General features: G+C 31.8%; 2 protein-coding genes across 2 annotated transcripts; one reads left to right on the plus strand and one right to left on the minus strand.

The window, feature by feature from the left end:
• Positions 1–3,236: 3,236 nt before the first annotated feature.
• On the plus strand, positions 3,237–4,732 carry LOC143571587 (putative voltage-gated potassium channel subunit beta). The gene is made up of 3 exons (XM_077056974.1): positions 3,237–3,419; positions 3,501–3,632; positions 4,436–4,732. The coding sequence occupies exons 1-3, from the start codon at positions 3,237–3,239 to the stop codon at positions 4,730–4,732; spliced, it is 612 nt and encodes a 203-aa protein (XP_076913089.1).
• Positions 4,733–12,887: 8,155 nt separating this feature from the next.
• Positions 12,888–18,456, minus strand: LOC143571360 (protein PAM71-homolog, chloroplastic-like). Its single transcript, XM_077056806.1, has 10 exons — positions 18,311–18,456; positions 16,645–16,828; positions 15,160–15,343; positions 15,017–15,064; positions 14,327–14,423; positions 14,088–14,251; positions 13,929–13,994; positions 13,767–13,817; positions 13,218–13,322; positions 12,888–13,126 (listed from the first exon to the last, which is right to left on the minus strand). Exons 1-10 carry the CDS (start codon positions 18,408–18,410, stop codon positions 13,061–13,063), a joined length of 1,065 nt encoding a protein of 354 aa, XP_076912921.1. The 5' UTR covers positions 18,411–18,456; the 3' UTR covers positions 12,888–13,060.
• Positions 18,457–18,885: the final 429 nt, after the last annotated feature.

Raw genomic sequence — 18,885 nt, forward strand, 5'->3', positions numbered from 1 at the left:
CACACACACAGATATAGAGAGAGAGATAAAAGACACCATGCCACGTAAGCTGCCACATATGCATTATTTTGACAACTAGGCCTGCTAACTCAACAACATACTAACAGAGTTAGTTACCCGTTAGTCGCGGACCAATAAAATAAATACCCCTTTAGTAGGGACTACTACCAGTCAAGTGCAAAGTTGGGCATGTTATTTGCCAATAAGACATAGTTGGGAGTATTTCAAACCAATTTTCCTAAAACAAAACCACCATACTCATATTATAATAAAATTACATTAACCATCATTAAAACAAATACCTACACAAATCATAATATTAACCTACACGTAAAAAAAACTAGTTCGTATTATCACCTACACATATCACAATATTAATATACATGCACATAACTAGTTCATGGTAACCTACACAAATCACAATATTAACCTATATATACTAATTTCATTACTTCATGTTATAGCCTACCCATTTGTATTTACCTACGCAGATCACAAAATTAACCTAGACAAACAAAACTTGATCATGATATCACATACAATTAATAGTATTAACCTAAACTTGTAAAATATTCTCAACGTAGGAACACACCATGTTATTTATTTTTATTTTAATTATTCTATAATCTATATTTTATGTGTAGGCAATACGAGTAATGTGTAGGTGAATATTATTTATATGTAGGTGAAAATAAAATGAACTATCAATATGTGTAGGTGAATACGAGTTATGTGTAGGTGAATATTATTTATGTGTTGGTGAAAACAAAAGAAACAAAATTTTTGTAAATGAAAATAAGTTATGATTGTAATACGAGTTACATTTTGATAAAAATAAAAATAACTAACAATTTGTATAATTAAACATGAACTATATGTAGATTATTGTGTTACTTGTATACGTGATCAAGTAATTACAATTCAACTACATATACATTTATTTTCATATGTAGGTACGTAAAAGAAAATTCAAATAAATCTTAAGAAACCATGAATGTAAAAAATTTTCTCTCGATTATATTTCATTAAAATTATTCTAAAGGATTTTTTATATAAAAGTCAATTTATCTTCTATAAAATTTGTAACTTTCTACAAGATTTAATATGAAGAATAATCTAGGAGTAATTAGGGGAATTATGCTTTAAACAACTAGGGATAATCAATGGTTGAGATCGACTTCTCGCTATAATATCACTTCTCTCATGATCCATCCCCTATATATATATATATATATTAGAAACGAGTAATATAAAATAACCTCGTAATACGAACAAAACCTTTAATATCCTACGTGTCGCGCTCTGGTCACTCACCGCCACCTTTCAAGCCACCAGATTGTTTCATTTGTAAATGGAGTCTTTTTATGCATTTGATCCTCTTTAACGGGCGTGGGGCTTATAATCAAACTTGGATAGCCCACGAGTCATAACAACTCATCTTAACATTTTCTTCTTTCCTCTGCATGCGAGACCTTGCTCACACCCACCTTATCACTGGTGTGGATTGAAACAGGGAGAATATTGAATGAAGATTATGGTGGATTGAAAGTCTTCTCTATCTTCACAATTGTAAAACCTTACCTTTCAATCAACGATTGCATAATGCGATTTCATCGCTTCAACAACACATTAATTGCGCACTAATTTTAAATCTATTTTTTTCATGTGTCTTTTTCTTATATAAGTAAGTTGTATCATTGCCCCTAATCTATATGTATACCAAAAATTGATTGGCTTTTGTTCTATGTTAAAGATGGACCTTTGTTAACTATTAAAGATTCATAGTTCTTTATTAATTAGGTTTTTTCGTTAATTTTTTTAATGTTTTATGATATATTATTATTATTTTTGTATTCAATTTTAAAAGGTTATTTCCGTTAGTGTTCTAATTTAGATTTCAAAGGATCAATCCTAAATCAGTAAAACATTCTAATATTCTATACCAGGTACGTTTGGCAAAGAGCTTTTAGGAGCTTTAAGCTACAAGCTTTTAAGAAAAAGCTCATATTTACTTAAAAGTCTTGTTTGGTTAGAGTAGCTTGAAGCTTTTAGGTTAGGAGAAAAAACTTGAATTTAAAAGCTCCAACCGGTAGCGGTTAAAAAAAGCTACAAGCTTTTAGTATTTCAAATTTTACAATATTGGTACTTTAACTTCCATAATCTTTTATTAATTCATATAATAATTACATATTTAACCCATATTCAAAACCAACTACCCCCATGACTTTTTAAAACACCATAACTTTTTCGCACGTTAATATTTTATTCTCTTTAATTTGATTATCATATTGTTATACTTCTTTAACTTTGAAAACTTAACATATTATGTGAATATTGGCTAGGATCGACAACAAGTCGAGTCAGGCAAGCCCGGGTCATGTGTTGACCAAATTAGGGTCGGAACGAGTCGATGAAAAAGGGCTAATTTAGTTCGGTTTATGTTGGTACTGTTTTGAGTCGAAAGGGGCAAGTCAGAACATGTTTCGGATTAAAACGATGCACAGCACGAGCACCTAGCTAGTTTTATTAAAAACTTCAGCTACTCTACCAAACACCTAAAAATTTATATAAAGCTACAGCTAACAGCTACCAGCTACAACTCCTAGCCACCAGCTTCCGGCTAGTTTTGCAAAACATACCCACCGCCGGATTTTCTCACCACCGCAAAAGTCGTTACAAATTCTCGCCGGATTTTCTCACCACCGCAAAAATCGCCAAAATTCTCCCCGAATTCTCTCATCACCGCAAAAATCGTCCCAAATTCTCGCCGGAATTTCTCATCACCGCAAAGATCGTCACAAGAATCGCAAACAATGAAATATAAATAGTTGGGTTCCACCGGATTAAGGGTTTCGGTTGTATCTTACGGTACGGAATTAACATTTGGTTGGAAAAACGTGCAAAGTAAGGATAGAGCTAAAGAGTTACTCAGGGCATGCCGCCAAGGCGGGATAAACTTCCTGCACACAGGTTCCGATCAATGTCACGGAGAAGCTGAAAGGCTTCTTGGCAAGGCCTTGGAAGATATGCGATGGAATCATTCAGATGTTATAGTTACAACCAGGATATCCGTCGATCTCAACGTGCTCCAACCTGATTAGCCATTTACATGTTACCCGTTTGCTAAAAAGTTTTTCACTGAGACTGCAAGAGAGTCGGTAAAACGGCTTGGTTTGAAATACGTAGACATAAAAATTTGTGATTTTCCGGACTACATAAAACATGAAGAGGTGGTAATGTCGGTCGAAGAAATTGTGTGGGCGATGAACAGGGTTATCAACGAGGGGCTCGCTTTACACTGGGGAGTGTTTGAGTGGGATATATACAAAATCAAGGATGCGTGTGCAGTAGCCGAAAAACCTAATCTAATAAAACCGATTCTAGTAACTGTTCCTTACAGTATCTCAACTCGATTATGGGTATAATTAATTGTTAACTTTTTTTTTCTTTTTATATATATTTATAAATTTTTCACTAATATAGTTGATATATATTGGTAGATTGAGTCATCTTACCCTGACAAATGTGAAGATCTCGGTCTCTCTGTCATCACACATAGCCCGCTCAATGGAGGCATTTGGAGCGCAAAATACATGACATATATGTCCGCTAACAGTCGTTATATTTTGCTGGTCCTAAGGAATCTGATAATTCTAACTAACTAATAATTAGTGTTTGTCTTGGTTCGTTTACTATTTAAGATTTAAATCACATTCTTTTATATATTACTTTTATTTATTTTGAGAAAATGCTTAAACCGACCAATTCTCGGCCCAAGCTTGTTTAGTACCTTAAACGAGCTAAAGCTCGGCTTGATTCTAACTTGATTGTGAATTACAGCTTCAAAACACACACTCAATACCACAAACTGTGCATCTATTTTCTACAAAAAACCAAATAACATAAATATGATCAAGCATCTATTTTCTACAAAAAACCAAATAACATAAATATGATCAAGCATGTTTCCTGTAAACACACACTCAATACCACATAAATACTTTACGTGTGATATTTCTTCCTTTTTGGTCTTTTTATTTCCGAGGGTATAATTACCAATATACCCATGTGCTTCTCGCTAGTATTGCAACAGAATTATAAACAATCCCTAAACCTAATGTAATGTACCATAAAAAACAATCCGAAGATTATAGTTTTAATCATATTCATAAATTTATACTCTTAAGAATATAAAAGAATGCCTTTTTGGCTATTTTTATATATCAATTATCCAAATAATTAGGATTTTAAAATACTTTGATAACTTATTATCTGTTAATACAACTAAAACAACATAAGCACATCCAAACACTATTATTGTTAACAAATATAAATTCAAGTTAACTATGAAAGAACATGGTTTCAGTTTTTATTTAGTTAAAATAATATCCGTTATTGCTTTATTTTATTTAACTTATGTTATACTGTTATGCAGGCTCCCCGTGGTAGTCCCTTAACAGCAAAAACACAGAAGGCCATGACACAACTGATAACTATTACTAACAGGCACGCGATGACGGTGGCAGAACTTGCCATCGGTTATTGCTTAAGCAATGCAAAAGTAACCTCCATTGTAATGGGTGCGTCTCGTGCTAATCAGATTGTAAATAATCTTAAGGCGGTGGCTTCGTATAACCAGATAAATCATGTGGTGAAAATAGAAATAGATGATATAATGGCTCCAGTTAAACTTCCCTTGTTTGTGAACGAATTAGCATCACTGTCACTGTGAAGAATTTTAACATAAAGGATGACTGTACCAAGAATTATGGGAGTTATTTTCCCAAAAAAAAAAAAATAGTGTTGGGGGGAAATATCTAACAACATATTTCTATCTTAGTAGAGACAATGATGTTTCATTTGCTTCTAATTTTAGTATGGTTTTTGTGACTTATTTGTTGCGTTTATGAAATACGGTTTTACAATTTGTGTGTTGCGTTTGTATTCTGGTAATAAAAAATAAGATGTGATGCCTCCATCAAATAGATTAAGATCATTACTGCATGATGAAGTTTTGAGCAAGTTTGTGTAAAATTTGGTATAATCTTATAAGGCCATGATTACTTATTATGTATTATTATTATGGTGAAATGATTTTCTCTTACAGTAAAGATTTTAAAATCAAGGAAAAACTGTTAAGTGGACCTTTTACTAATTAAAACCACATGAACTGTGTAAAACATTTTGGTTCATAGCTGCTGCAACTGTCTGTTAATCCGTATGGCTAGCACGTTTACATTGATACGGTTCTTCAAGAACTTTGAAGAAAACTCAAAACGCTATAGTGGCCAAAAGAAGTGAACTTAGTTTAAAATCGACGGTAGGGTTCCGGTTTTATTTATTTATTTTATATATCATCAAACCCTTATCGACTATTTCTAGGTACGATATTTGCATTTCCATCTCTACGATTCGCAATAAAAGGCAAAATTACGAGATAAAGAAGCCGGATACGATCTATTGGTAAGAATCTACATTTATATTGGGTCTCTTGTAATTTTATAACCTTGACTCTGAAACCTAAATACATCTAATTTTATATTCGATAAGTTCGTGCGTGTACAACATGTGGGTTATGATGCAAGCTGTTCATATAGCCTATCGATTTTAATTACGAGTTTTGTAAACCGTAACATACTGACTTAGTGAAATTCTAACATTGATTATGAGTTGTGATGCGCGTTGATAACTGTTAAATTGTTGTTTAATTTAGTTATGCTTCTATTTCAGCTTCGTCGTGTAGAAGAAAGCGTGACCAATACACTTAATGTTATTCACAAGTAATCTTTATGTTGGTAGTTAATAGTTTTGATTATACATATAATTACATTCATCTACAAAACTTGGACAGGTGGCTTTTATAGGAGTATATTTGTAGGCCAAATTGCTGAGCAGGTAATAAATTTTGTTTCGAGAGCATGTCATATCATTTTTTTGCCTAACAAGTCATTCAGATTTTTTTTATTTATTTTATCTCAAACGGGTCAGTTCGGATTGTGAATATATTGAATGGATCATTCATGTGCTTAATTAGCAAGGGGCTGCTGTAGAATTTGATAATTATAGGTTACATTGCCTGCTTCTTATTTTGGAGTGATTTAGATGCTGTGAATTTTGTATATTCATTCTGTGTACGTTCTTCTTAATTTATGTGATTGCAGTCTTCCTTTTAAGGTCCTTGAAGACGTCAGCTGGCATCTGCATCTACAGACAACACTTTACGCTTATGGGACGTGAAACATGTGAGCTACTTCCCACTTGGCTTATTCAACTTTATTTTTATGACACTTCACGTACAATTTATTTCAGGTTTGTACATTTTGAGGTCACACAAACGAGAAGAACTTTGTTGGTCTCTCCGTAAACAATGATTTCCTCGCGTGTGGTATGAAGTATACAGTCATCATAAGCTAAGAAAGACACCAATTATGTTTATGCATAAAATAACAATAATAATGTAAAAAATGCACCAATAAGCCGGTGTGAAGGGTACATGCACCAATCAGCTGGTGTCCCGATGATTGTGTGTTATGTGTCTTATGTCCAAGGCTTGATGCAACACTACTATCGAGCCTGGGGTCTCACCGGAAGCAGCCTCTCTATCCCTATGGGGTAGAGGTAAGGCTGTCTACATCTTACCCTCCTCAGACCTTACCATAGCTTTGCTATTGGTGGGATATACTAAGTACGATGATGATGATGATGATGATGATGATGATGATGATGTGAAAAATGGTGATGAATGTTTTTATGAAATTTCAGGCAATTTAAAAGCCGCTGACATGGCATAGATTCGGTACACCTAATCTAGACGATCCAGGATCTTACTTCATTAGTGTTGTATGTTGGAAGAGTGACAGTCCTACATTGTTGGCTGCTACAGTCTAGGAACGATCAAAGTTGTTGGTTCTTGCAGCTTAGATCCTGACCCTTGATCTGACTCATCATCAACCCGAGTCTGTGGCTGGCTGGATAATTGTTATTTGTTAGTACTTTTCATTTGTTCATGCACACTTGGTTCATCATGGTGTTTTGTCAGCTTTACTTATTGTTTTGATTGTAATTTACCAAATATATATGTTAAACTGAAACGTCATGTCATAGTCGTCGTGCATATCCACCGAATATGAGTAATTAAAGAACTTATTAGATAATCGTTTAACATGACCTATTTTAAAATGACTAGTAACAAAATATATAAACACACAGTAACCGAACCTCAAAGATAGATATACACATTGCCGTCCACAATCAAATGAAACATACACAGTAGCTCCTTTTGTTTCTTCCCACTTTCCGCCATAACAAACTACAATATTATCAATTTCCTCCTCCACTGATGCACAAGTTCAAAAAAACACGAACATGACGTTTATAAACCCAACAACTTCAAAACAACATTGTAACGACTAGTTTAGACTATAATGCAATGAGACGATTAATTTTTAAAGATTTATAAAATAAATTGGAATACCGGTAAAACGAGTAGATTGTTACGTTAAACTAGCCAAGACGAGTTAGTTACTAATTAACTACTCGTACCGGGAATGTAAACTAGTAATGACGAGTTAACTACATATAAACTACTCGTATTGGTAATGTAAATCAGGTAAGCTTATCTGGACGAGTTAATTACTAATAAAAAACTCGTATCGGGAATGTAAACTAGTCACGACGAGTTAACTACATATAAACTACTCGTATGCGTAATGTAAACCATGTAAACTTATCGAGACGAGTTAATTACTAATAAAGTACTTGTATGGTGAACGTAAACTAGTCGTTGACCAAGATCTACTCGTAACGACTAGTTGACCTATTAAACTAACCAATCCGGTTAGTATTTTGTAAAACTAACCGGTTCGATGTGTTTGGTAAACAAACGCATCGTCGTGGTTAGTTTGATAAACTACTCGTGTCTCGTAAAGTTTTAAAATCTACTCGTCACAACTAAAGGGTTTCTTATTTACTCGTGGACGCTGATTACGAGGCTTGAAACTTATTTAATCGTTATGCGTAGATGATTAGTGAAACTTGTCGTTATGGTTAGTTTATGGACACATGACAAATTATAATTGGTTATACAAACTACTCGTGTGTAATCATAAACTATTCACCACTGCTAGTTTATAATACATATTTTAGGAATTTGTTGGAAATGACACCTAAAACCTGAAAAACGTATTCATGAACACTTATTTTGGGAATTTTCCCGACTTTTAACATTCACACTAAAATCTCTGGTTGTTGTTAAGCCGATTCATCTTTGACGTTTTATTGTGGCTCATTTTTAGATGCCTATGTGGCTCACTTTAGATATATGGATTTGGCACTTTATGTCCTAAAGATTACATATGTCAAGTTTTGATGTGTGTAATTGTCAGCGTTTATAAGTTAAGAATAAAAAGTCAATGTGTATTTTGGAATTTTGGTATAATGTTTATATGATTAAGTTACTTTTTTTAACACATGTCCATCCAATTTTAAACATCATTTAATCTTATAAAATTTTGAATTTGATAAATAATATTTTGATATTACTTTCTATAACTATAAAAAGGTTAATGCAAAGACTTGCAGCTTATATTATGTAGTGATTATTTATTTCTGGGAAATCATAATCAAAACTTTAAATTATTACTTTGGACACAAACATTTTAGATTAACAAATATTTCTTTAATTGGAAGTAATAGTATTTAGTATAATGGAACAATAAGCAAATAATTATTATTGGTTTAAAAACAAAAAAAGTAAAGATCGGGATAATATGAGAAGGGGGGACTTAACCAAATCAACTAGGACAATTGCATACAACAAAATCAAGAATTTTCACATACATGTACTTATTGAAAACACATGCTTTCAAAATCGAAAGAGAAAAAGTTAAATATATTGGCATGTCGCTTTTGTGGCACCGATCATGCATTTTAATCTTATAAAACTAGGGTATAGCCCGTGTTACACACGGGTGGAAAAACATATCAACAAATCATATAAATATAGACAACATATTCAACCAACACAAATATGTTTCGAGCAAGATGATACTTTCCGGCTGACAAAAGTAATAAACTAATTATTAATCTTAATACAATAGGGTATAAGAGATCAATAAGAAACTTTAAAAAATAAAACCAACATACTACAAATGACATAGTCATTTAGCAATCCAAACATACTACAAATGACAAATATTGCTATTAAATAAAAGTAACATATTCAAAAATATTAATAAAAATATATAGGAAGAAAAAAAACATAAAGTAATTGTTAACATCATTACTTTATTTAAAATCAATTTCATTATATAATTCTTTTTTAATTGTATACATTAATCTTGATATTTATGCGTAATTAAAAATTATTCAAATATTAATTAAATGATAACTGCATCATTTGAAATTAAAAGTACAACTCCAATACAATTAATATGTTATAAACAAAATGGATTCATATGTTATAAATAATTACAAAAGTTTAAATAAACATACATATTTACCTATACTATGAGTTTGACAACAAAACATTGTCATTTTTCATAATCTACATATATAATATGCAAGTAAACATAAAAGTAACATTTACAAATTTATCTAACAAAACAACGTAATTGGTATACATTCATTCATTCATACGTTTATATATACATTATTGGTTATGAACTTGGTATTAAACTCTTTTCTATTTGATTAATTTTTATCTATCACATGGAGCTAATGTTCATATATATATATATATATATTTTTCAGATAATTGTATTTGTAAAACAAAGAAAGTGTCATGGTCAAAGACGTCATAACTAATAAATTAATTAGTTGTCAACATATATTGCAAAAACTTATATTCAAAACGATTACATATATAAAAAGTATAAATTGTTTTGAAGTTGGCAAAATATAATATCATTAGTTATAGTTATATCATTTTGGTCAAATGATAGTTAGTTATCACAATATTTGAAATCATTATTAAAATACATAAATCTTTATAACAATATTATTAGTGTAATTAAAATAAATTTGAGTTTAAATAATTTAATTTGACTTCTATAATTATTACTCGGGTCTTTTGGAAATCGTTAATAATTTGACTTCTAAAATTAAGTAATTTAATTTGACTTCCACAATTAAGTAAATGGATATCATATTGTAAATTAATTAATGGCCTTAAATATCTTTAAACAAAAATCAACTGTCATAAATTGAATTAAAGATAAATAATTTGCAATGATTTACGTGAACTTAAATGTTGGTTATTACATTTTTAATTTAATAATGGTTACCATACCAAAAAACTTACCAAATAAAAACTAATATTTAATAAACGATTATATGAATAAAATACATTTAATATTAATCAGAAATAATATATAGATAATATAAAATTGTGAATCACCAAAGGAACTTCACTTAATACAAGTAACTTTTGAAGAAATTTTTAAATAGAACTTGGCCAATAATCAAAATCATGGAAATGTGAAAATAAGTGAAAGTCATGGAAACTTAATTATTGTATTTATGTAATTAAAATAATGAAAATACATTGAATATAGAAAATATAATGTAAATGCTTATTTGCAATAAATTATTATATTGCAAATCTTGTAATTAAAATCATGGAAACTTAATAACTTATGTATTGGGTTTTACACATATAACGTAATTGGTTATATATAGAAAATATAATGTATCTTACAATATAATAACAGAATAATGTTTAAGTCAAAGATATTGAAATATAAAAATAGTAAGGTGTAAATGTTATTATTTCTGTCAAAATAAGATGTAACAACTAATTAGAAAAGTAAATAAATTAATAATAACAAAATTAATAAACTTATAATAATTATTATAAATTATAGAAATTATTATTAATAAACAGATTCATATAAGATACAAATAAATTTTTCTTTAATACATAATTAAAATATATTAAATGGACTTTGACCAACAACAATATATGGTTGATTATATAAAAATCAAATAAATTACATGAATTACGAAAAATAAATAAATACATGAATAATAACAAAAATATACATCAATATTAAACAAAAAATAAGATATCTTATCAACAAATCTTCAACCCACGAAATTAGCTATATCAAGTTGGGAACATAATCTGAAATAAGAAAATTAAATATTAATATTAATATCATATAATAAACAAATTACCAATTCTGGAAGATTTGAATTGTGTAAACAAATGTAAAATTGATGTTCTAATTGGTAACCAGAATATTTGAATCGCGTTACCGGAAAAACGAAATAGTGATAATATCCATTGTATTTTCGATTTTGATATATGACCTAAAGAGATTATAAGAAAATCATATAATAATTATTATAAATACAAACAAAAACGGAAAACAAAAATCTTACCGGAAACTTTATCGGAAAACCTTACCGGAAAACTGTAATAACTTCAAAAATATCAATTCAATCTTGGATTTTGATATACTAAGATATTATTACAAAATTATATAACAATTAAAATAAATATAAAACCATATCGGAAAACCTTACCAGAAAAAGATATAACCTTGCCGGAAATCATATAGCATTGTTGGCCATTAGAGTATAGTATATAACCTTACCGGAAAACGATTAATCCCGATCTACATTACCGGAATATAAAAGATGGTGGATTGTGGAGTTAGTAAGCCGAGAGAGAGAGAAAGAGAGATTAAAATGATTAATGTGGAAAATCTTAAGGTTTAAATATAGTGTGTGGGATGATTTGACAATAATAGGCAATGTTTTCAGACCCGACCCGGACGTCGACCCGGAAGCCTTGCCAGGTCAAAGGTCGGACCGACCCGGGAGGGCGGACCGGTGTTTGACCCGGATGACATAATATATAATTTAAATATGTAAATATAATATATATATATATATATATATATAGGATGAGTATCATTACAGAACTGTTAAATTATTTAAGAACTTGAAGGAACCCTTGAAAACTAACGTTTTTTATATAACATTTTGTATGTTAATGTTATTTGAGAGTAGTTTTATCATTTTTCATATCTACATTTACGATTACAATTTTGAAAATTAGTTTTTATACATATCTATTCTTTGTTTTACACCTATGTAAATTTGTTAGTACATAAATTTTACATATATGTAAACTTGTGATTAATATATGTAATCAAAAAATTTTATGTAAAATATGATAAAACTACTCTTAAATAATGTTAATATATAAAAAATTAAAAAATTGTTTGATTGTTAAGGGTTCCTAAGAGTTCTTAACTTTTTTAGAGTTCTTAAATGATACCAACCCTATATATATATATATAATCTAAAAATTTTCTTTTTTAGTTAATTTTCATTGTTTAATATTTTGTGAAGATTATGTTGGACATGCACTAATATACATAGAATTTATTTCCATTTTTGAGTTAATTTCCGTTGTCCACTTCCAATACAATGTGTTTATTTAATATATAGGATATATTTTTCATTTTTAAAGACATCAAGATAGCTTAGTTGGATGGTTTGTGTGTTATATATTAAGACTTTCATCTCGCTCAAAGCCCAGGTTCGAATCCTAGTCCACACAACTAATTTTTGATTTATTAAAAAATGTTTGATGACTTGGCAATGATGTGACATTGATGTGAAGAAGCTACGGAATGGCATGTGGACAGTTGATGTGGAGAGGATAGTTAAATGACATGTGTACAAATTGTATTGCTTTAATAGTATGTAAAGATATATAATTACGATACACGGTGAATATCAACAGGGAAATATTTAGAGTAGAATTACCATCTACATAAATTAAATAACAATAACGATATTGTATTATAGTGTTTAAACTAAACGATATTTAAGAAAAAACAAAATAACATAAGCTGTACAATCAAACTAATGCATAACAAATTTCATCTCCTTGGTTCTTTATTAGCTCTACTCCTCACATTTAACAGCATCCAAATGTTTGTTTTATACTCTAACATACAACAAATTAAATATCTAACTTACATTCCATAAATAATCACCATACCCATGATTGCTTCTATCATTACTCATCAGTTGTTTTACTTCCTTAAAACACCCCCAAAAACGTGGCCACTGCGAAAAGTAAGAACAAGACTCCGCCTATATACCCGACCTGACAGATTCCAAGTATCCAAATTTTAAAAAAAGTAGCAACAATGAAAATAATCCGAAATGAGTTTGACCGAGTCAACATATAGAAGTACCAGTTTCTCAGATATGTATTTAGCAAGAAGCGCCCCCCCGACTGCCGCTATAGACGTTGCTAGAAGGTGACCAGCGATGGCTCCACTTGCCACACCCCATGGAGACTGTGACAAGTAATATTTTACAAATTTGATAGTTAATTAACATGGTAGTTATGATTATAATAATGTATTAGCACAATATCAATCTTAATCATTGAATATTACTATACTATTTAAGAGGTTGTAGGCATTAAAACACACATTGGTCAAGCCTTAACCCATTAACTTTTAGGTAAATGTTTTTAAACGAAGCAAGCTGATCGTCACTCGAGAGTTACTCGAGATTGGCTCGCTAAAAGCTCAAATTGAGGCGAATTTGAACAAGCTCAGGACTCATATTAGGTCGTTTAATAAACGAGTATGAGCTTCATACGCTGAGGTTGGCTAGGCTTGCAAGCCTAAACGAATATACTATTAATATAAATATAATAATTGTTATTTAACGTAATGAATATATATTACTTGATAAAACTAGTCATATATATTATTGATGATGTAGTGATATACCTGAGCTGCCCCGAGGGCGATGGTTGCAAGCATTGACCGGTCACCCCATTCCTACAAATCACATAATAATGTAATTTATTTCATACCCACAAATAAAGAACAAAAATACCGACACTTCTAAATCAATGTGATAAACTATAACCATATACAGAAGAGTGTTACCGCAAAAAATACAAGACTAAACGACTTCCACAATATTTCAAACGGGTTCTTGAGCTGCTTAGATGCCTGAATTATACCAAATACTAAAATTAAAACACAAAACTATTAACTTAGATTAAAAGAAATAAGCAAAAATAAAGAATGATGATTATTAATCACCTTTTCTTTTACAAGTTCCTCAGCTTCTGCAAATTCATCTAGTTCAATACTATTTTTGTCACCGTTTTTATCATTTTTTGAGGGTAAATCCCATGCATCTTTGATGGCTTTGAGGCCAAAGAACATTAAAAGTGTTACTGCTGCATATTCTCCAATTGGCAATGCTGTTTGGATGAACCATGAATAATTAGAAATATTTTTTTAAGGGGATAGATAATGGAAGGAGATTAACGACTTACTTGTTTGAAATTGAGCGGGTACTGAATTAAATATTCGTCCAATTACGACCGAAAAAACGGTCATTAGTGATAAAGCACCCATGGATCCCAAGATAACCTGATCACCAATTATGAGTCAGTAAAACATATGTGTGATACTAATAGTTTAGATGTAAATTTCAAACATGAAACTCACGGGTTTGGGTTTCAGTTTAGGGTCGAACCAGCAAACCAGTTTAGCGTCGTGTTCAGGTCAACCCAGCGGGTTTATGGAATGACTCATTTTTTACTTTTATTTCTGGTATGTTTTTATGCAATAAATTAAACTGGTTTGGGTATGTTTTGCCAAAATTTAATGCTAAAAAGAAAAGCGACATAAAATTTTATAATTGAAATGTAACTTTTTTTTTTACAAATTTGTACCTTTTGTAGTGAAAATGTAAATTTAAAGTATTAGTATGTGAAAACAATATAAAATATAAAAGTTTCAGGGTCAAACAGGTCGTGTTCAGGTCAACCCGCATATGCGTGTTGTATTCGGGTTCGGGTGTCTAACATGATTTGCGGGTTCGGTTTTGTGTTAAATTTTTGGGTCCGTGCCAGGCTAGACCCACAAACACGACGTGTTTAACACCCCTAAAATTTCGACCCATTTACTTATGAATGGGTCTATTCGGGATATGTTTTAAAAAAGAAATGTGGAGATCATACCAATGTTTTCTCATATTGCATCGCCAATAAAGCTGCAATGAAAAACGTCTGATAAAGTAAAGAAAGGGGATATTAGTAGCTACATAATGAGAGATATAACTCTATATAAAGATGCTGCTAATATGTGGTTAATATTTAGTTACCTTATCTCCAATTTCTGAAACAAAAATCAATGTAAAAGCAGCAGTGAAGCCTGACTTTGCGATTGCTGCTAAAAGAGTCGAAGGCGCGCCCTTTCCAAAGGCAATTATTGAAAATACTAAAGCACATCCGGATAGCACGAGGGCTATTGAGACCGGATAAGGTATTTGATTAGGAAACTTATTACTGCCCAACACAAACAAAAAAAAAATACTAACAAATTTAGTGTTTGCTAAACGGAACGGTTATACACTTATACTATTTGCATTATAAAACTAGTATTGAGAACATGTTACTGGAAAACTCATGGGGCCAGCCAATACCCCGCTTCAGGTTAAAACAGGCTCGGTTTGGTCAACAAAAAGTCAAAAATCGGTTTGAGCGGTTTGGTGTAAAACCTTTCGTAACCATTTATGATTGGTTTTTTGACCGGTTTTTGGCTGGTACGGTTTAACCAGTTTGAACTAATTTCAATGATGAGTATTACAAACCGATCCCGAACCTACGGTTTCTATCGGTTACAAACCGATTTTAAGAGTACTAGTTTGGTTTCAGTTCGGGTTGCTGGTCCGGTTCAAAAACTGGTTTATTGTGCACCTCTATACCCTACTAACCAACGGGATCAGGTAAATCGCAGCTTACACTAGGCAGGTGGGCTTCAAGAGGTTATGGTAGGATATTGGTAGAAGCAAGTACGGGTGTGGATGAAACCAAAAAATCCGATTCTTAACCGCATTTTCCAAAAAAAAGGACCAAAATAACCGAACACAAACAAAAACCAACGATTTGGTTTTATTTTTCTTAAAAACTAAACTATTTGTTCGGTTTCGGTTTTGAAAGTAGCTAAAACTGAAAAACCTAACTGAATTTATGAATTTTCGTTTTTAGTTTTGAACTTTATGTAATTTACAAGAATTTAACCGATAGCGTTACCCAAATTTTAATTAACAAACACATCTAGGCCCAGATTCATTATTTTGGGCTGGGTTCTTTTTGGACCAAAAATGTCAAGCCCAAATAGTAAAATAAAATAAAAAAAATAAAAACAAAAAATGAACCGAACCCAAACCGAAAACTGAAAAAAAAACACACACACACCTTGAAACCGAACAGTTTTCAAAAAACCAAAACCTGAATTTTCGGTTTAAACCCAAAACCGAACCAAACCGACTTGATACACACCCCTATAACTCTATAAGCAAGATTTAAACATGAGACCTCTCAGCTATCAGGCTTCAGTTTTGCTTAACTTAAGTTGGTTTATAGATACATAACAATCATGCCCAAATTAACAAGAATAACAAAAAGATCAAATATTTACAAGAAAAGATTCATTCAACCATCAAAGCCCAAAAGAGTTCACTTCCTTTAAATTGACAAAACTTGAGAAATCAATGTTGGGTCAAGTTGTCATGATTGCATGCCAAATTTACAGGTAAAAGTATAAAACCACATGTTTTTAGAAAGATGATCAAAAGATAACTCACATATGTGAAGAAGTATCACTTTTGGGATCACTAGAAGATAAACTTTGGTTGTCATTTTCATCTCTCTCTGCATAGCCCCCTGATCCGACACCAACTTTTGATGCATTTACTCTAACACCAGTCCCTACTGAATGTGGTTTCGACACGCCTCTACGTTGTACTGTAGAAAGTGTCACATCTTTTGCTACATAACAACATACATATACACACAAAGAATTAGAAAGTCAACCAATAACTTAGGCCATTAAGAAAGTCACCTCATCATGTCAAACAATGTCTAGGTAAAATTTCACAACATATGTCAATATATGAGCCCGGAATCATAGACTAGAAAGGCCACCTTAACCAGATATTCAACGAACTCCAAGATACAAGACAGGTCGTCAAATCTTCTTAAAAAACCTCTACCTTTTAAGGAGATCTAACCCTTGACTACAGTAATTCCTTATAAATTCTAATGTTGTGATCGGCACCTTCTCCAGTTAATTATCAAGTAGATATCAGGATAAACACATTCTTAGACCGATTCACAGTGTACACAATTGGAAATTAGAACAGCCTGCAAGAATGCCTTTTGATAAATGCAGTAAAAATACTATCTTTTGTGTTAAATTCAAGATCTTTAAACATTCCTTTCAAGTCAACATATAAAGCTTTACAACAATTTTTTTCACTTAAATAGAATACGTCTACATCATGTTTAACAATGACATGACAGATATAATTGTTCTTTCTTTTCTTTTCAACATTTTTTTTTATTTTAGTGCCATCCATATAATTTTTGCATACTTAGATTTACTTAAGACCAAATGAGAAAGTGAAATAAACATTGACTTGAGTTAGGAGGTGTGGAGGACAATCAATCATGGGGTTCCCAACTTCAAAAGGAGGGGGAGGTGGTGGCACCGCTCCTTGAGGGTTCCGATGCAGCGCTCTTGCAGGGTTCAGGGCGGCGCCCCGATAGAGTCTAAGGGGTAAAGTTTACCCCTGGTTGGGTTATGCTGCTCGATCAGAGTGGAAAATTGCGTTGCATGAAAAACTGAGATCAGTGGTGACTAATCATCAATAGCAAATATGTGTCAGTGGCAAACGGCTAAGACCATGTGCCGTGGGCGCTAAACACACCATTACGGAGAGGGGCGCCACTTCAATGGTGGGCGTTAGAGGGGGAGAAAGTGCTAATGGGTGGGGGTGGGGCCACAACTTTTTTCAACCAATCACACTCTCCTATCCATATTTTAATTAATGAAGAAAAAATTAAATAACTTGGTTAAACCATTACATAGGTTTGATGGTTTAGTTAGTGTATGTCGATGCGGTAATTATGTCATTAGTGGTAAAGTAGTGCTAAGCAAGTGGCAACTATGTTTAGTGGTAACTGCGAGCAATAGCATGTTTTACCGAGACTTTCCACTAATATCACCGATAACTGCAAACACTTATAACCGTCACTATTTTGCGAAAAGATAGGAAATCATTTGGTCTGATTATAACTTTGTTTTGACATAAACATAAAAGATATCTTTATCTTATTATCCTATTATTATTGTTGACTTTGTATACTCACCAACCACTTTAATCAAATGTCGAATGAATGAATACTACACCTACACTTTCCCAACAAAAATATGTTAAATTTATATATATATATATATATATAGCTTACATGAACAAGTGGTTCTTGTGGGTGAAGGCAACAAAGGCAGCTGTTTTCTTGAATTTGGTGAGGCTAATACTGGGATTTGATGGAGAATTAAGCCTGTCATCTTTGAGTCCAACTGGGTTTTCACTTCAGATCCATTGGTTTGACTTTTGAGTAAGTCAGTGCAGTTGGGAGATGTTGGCAGGCGTCTGGGTGGATAGCGAACACAAGAAAGATGAGATAAAATAAAACATGCTTCTAAACGATGTCGTTTTGACATGTACACCAATTGGTTTCTTGATCTTTCCATTGAGTTACCGGTGTTAGTTACGGTGTGTTTAGGATTCTTATTTTCTTTCTACTTATGACTTATGGTGATTATTAAATGTTATTTAGGCTAAAATATAAGTTTTTTTATAAGTTAGATTTTCCTAACTTATTTCCTACCCTCATTTCATCATTTCACCCAACTTTTTAACCACCTACCTCTGCCATCAATTAGCATCGCCTACCCACATTATTCTCAACCCTAACCTGCTTCGATCATTGAATTCATACACCCAACTCATTAATTCGAATTATTCTCAACCCTAACCCTT

This window comes from Bidens hawaiensis, unplaced genomic scaffold, assembly GCF_021521415.1.
Source record: "Bidens hawaiensis isolate Kalapana, Puna unplaced genomic scaffold, B.hawaiensis_p1.1 tig00001336_1, whole genome shotgun sequence".
Taxonomy (NCBI): domain Eukaryota; kingdom Viridiplantae; phylum Streptophyta; class Magnoliopsida; order Asterales; family Asteraceae; genus Bidens; species Bidens hawaiensis.

Bases quoted from the DNA above. Each gene is read 5' to 3' on its own strand.
- LOC143571360 (XM_077056806.1), bottom strand. From the start codon at position 18,410: ATGACAGGCTTAATTCTCCATCAAATCCCAGTATTAGCCTCACCAAAT. The intron at 16,829-18,310 runs GTAAGCTATATA...GTTGTTATGTAG, and splicing joins CACAAGAACCACTTGTTCAT to CAAAAGATGTGACACTTTCT. The intron at 13,818-13,928 runs GTAACACTCTTC...TGTGATTTGTAG, and splicing joins TTAGTCTTGTATTTTTTGCG to GAATGGGGTGACCGGTCAAT.
- LOC143571587 (XM_077056974.1), top strand. From the start codon at position 3,237: ATGTCGGTCGAAGAAATTGTGTGGGCGATGAACAGGGTTATCAACGAG. The intron at 3,420-3,500 runs GTATAATTAATT...ATATATTGGTAG, and splicing joins GTATCTCAACTCGATTATGG to ATTGAGTCATCTTACCCTGA. The intron at 3,633-4,435 runs GTCCTAAGGAAT...ACTGTTATGCAG, and splicing joins ACAGTCGTTATATTTTGCTG to GCTCCCCGTGGTAGTCCCTT.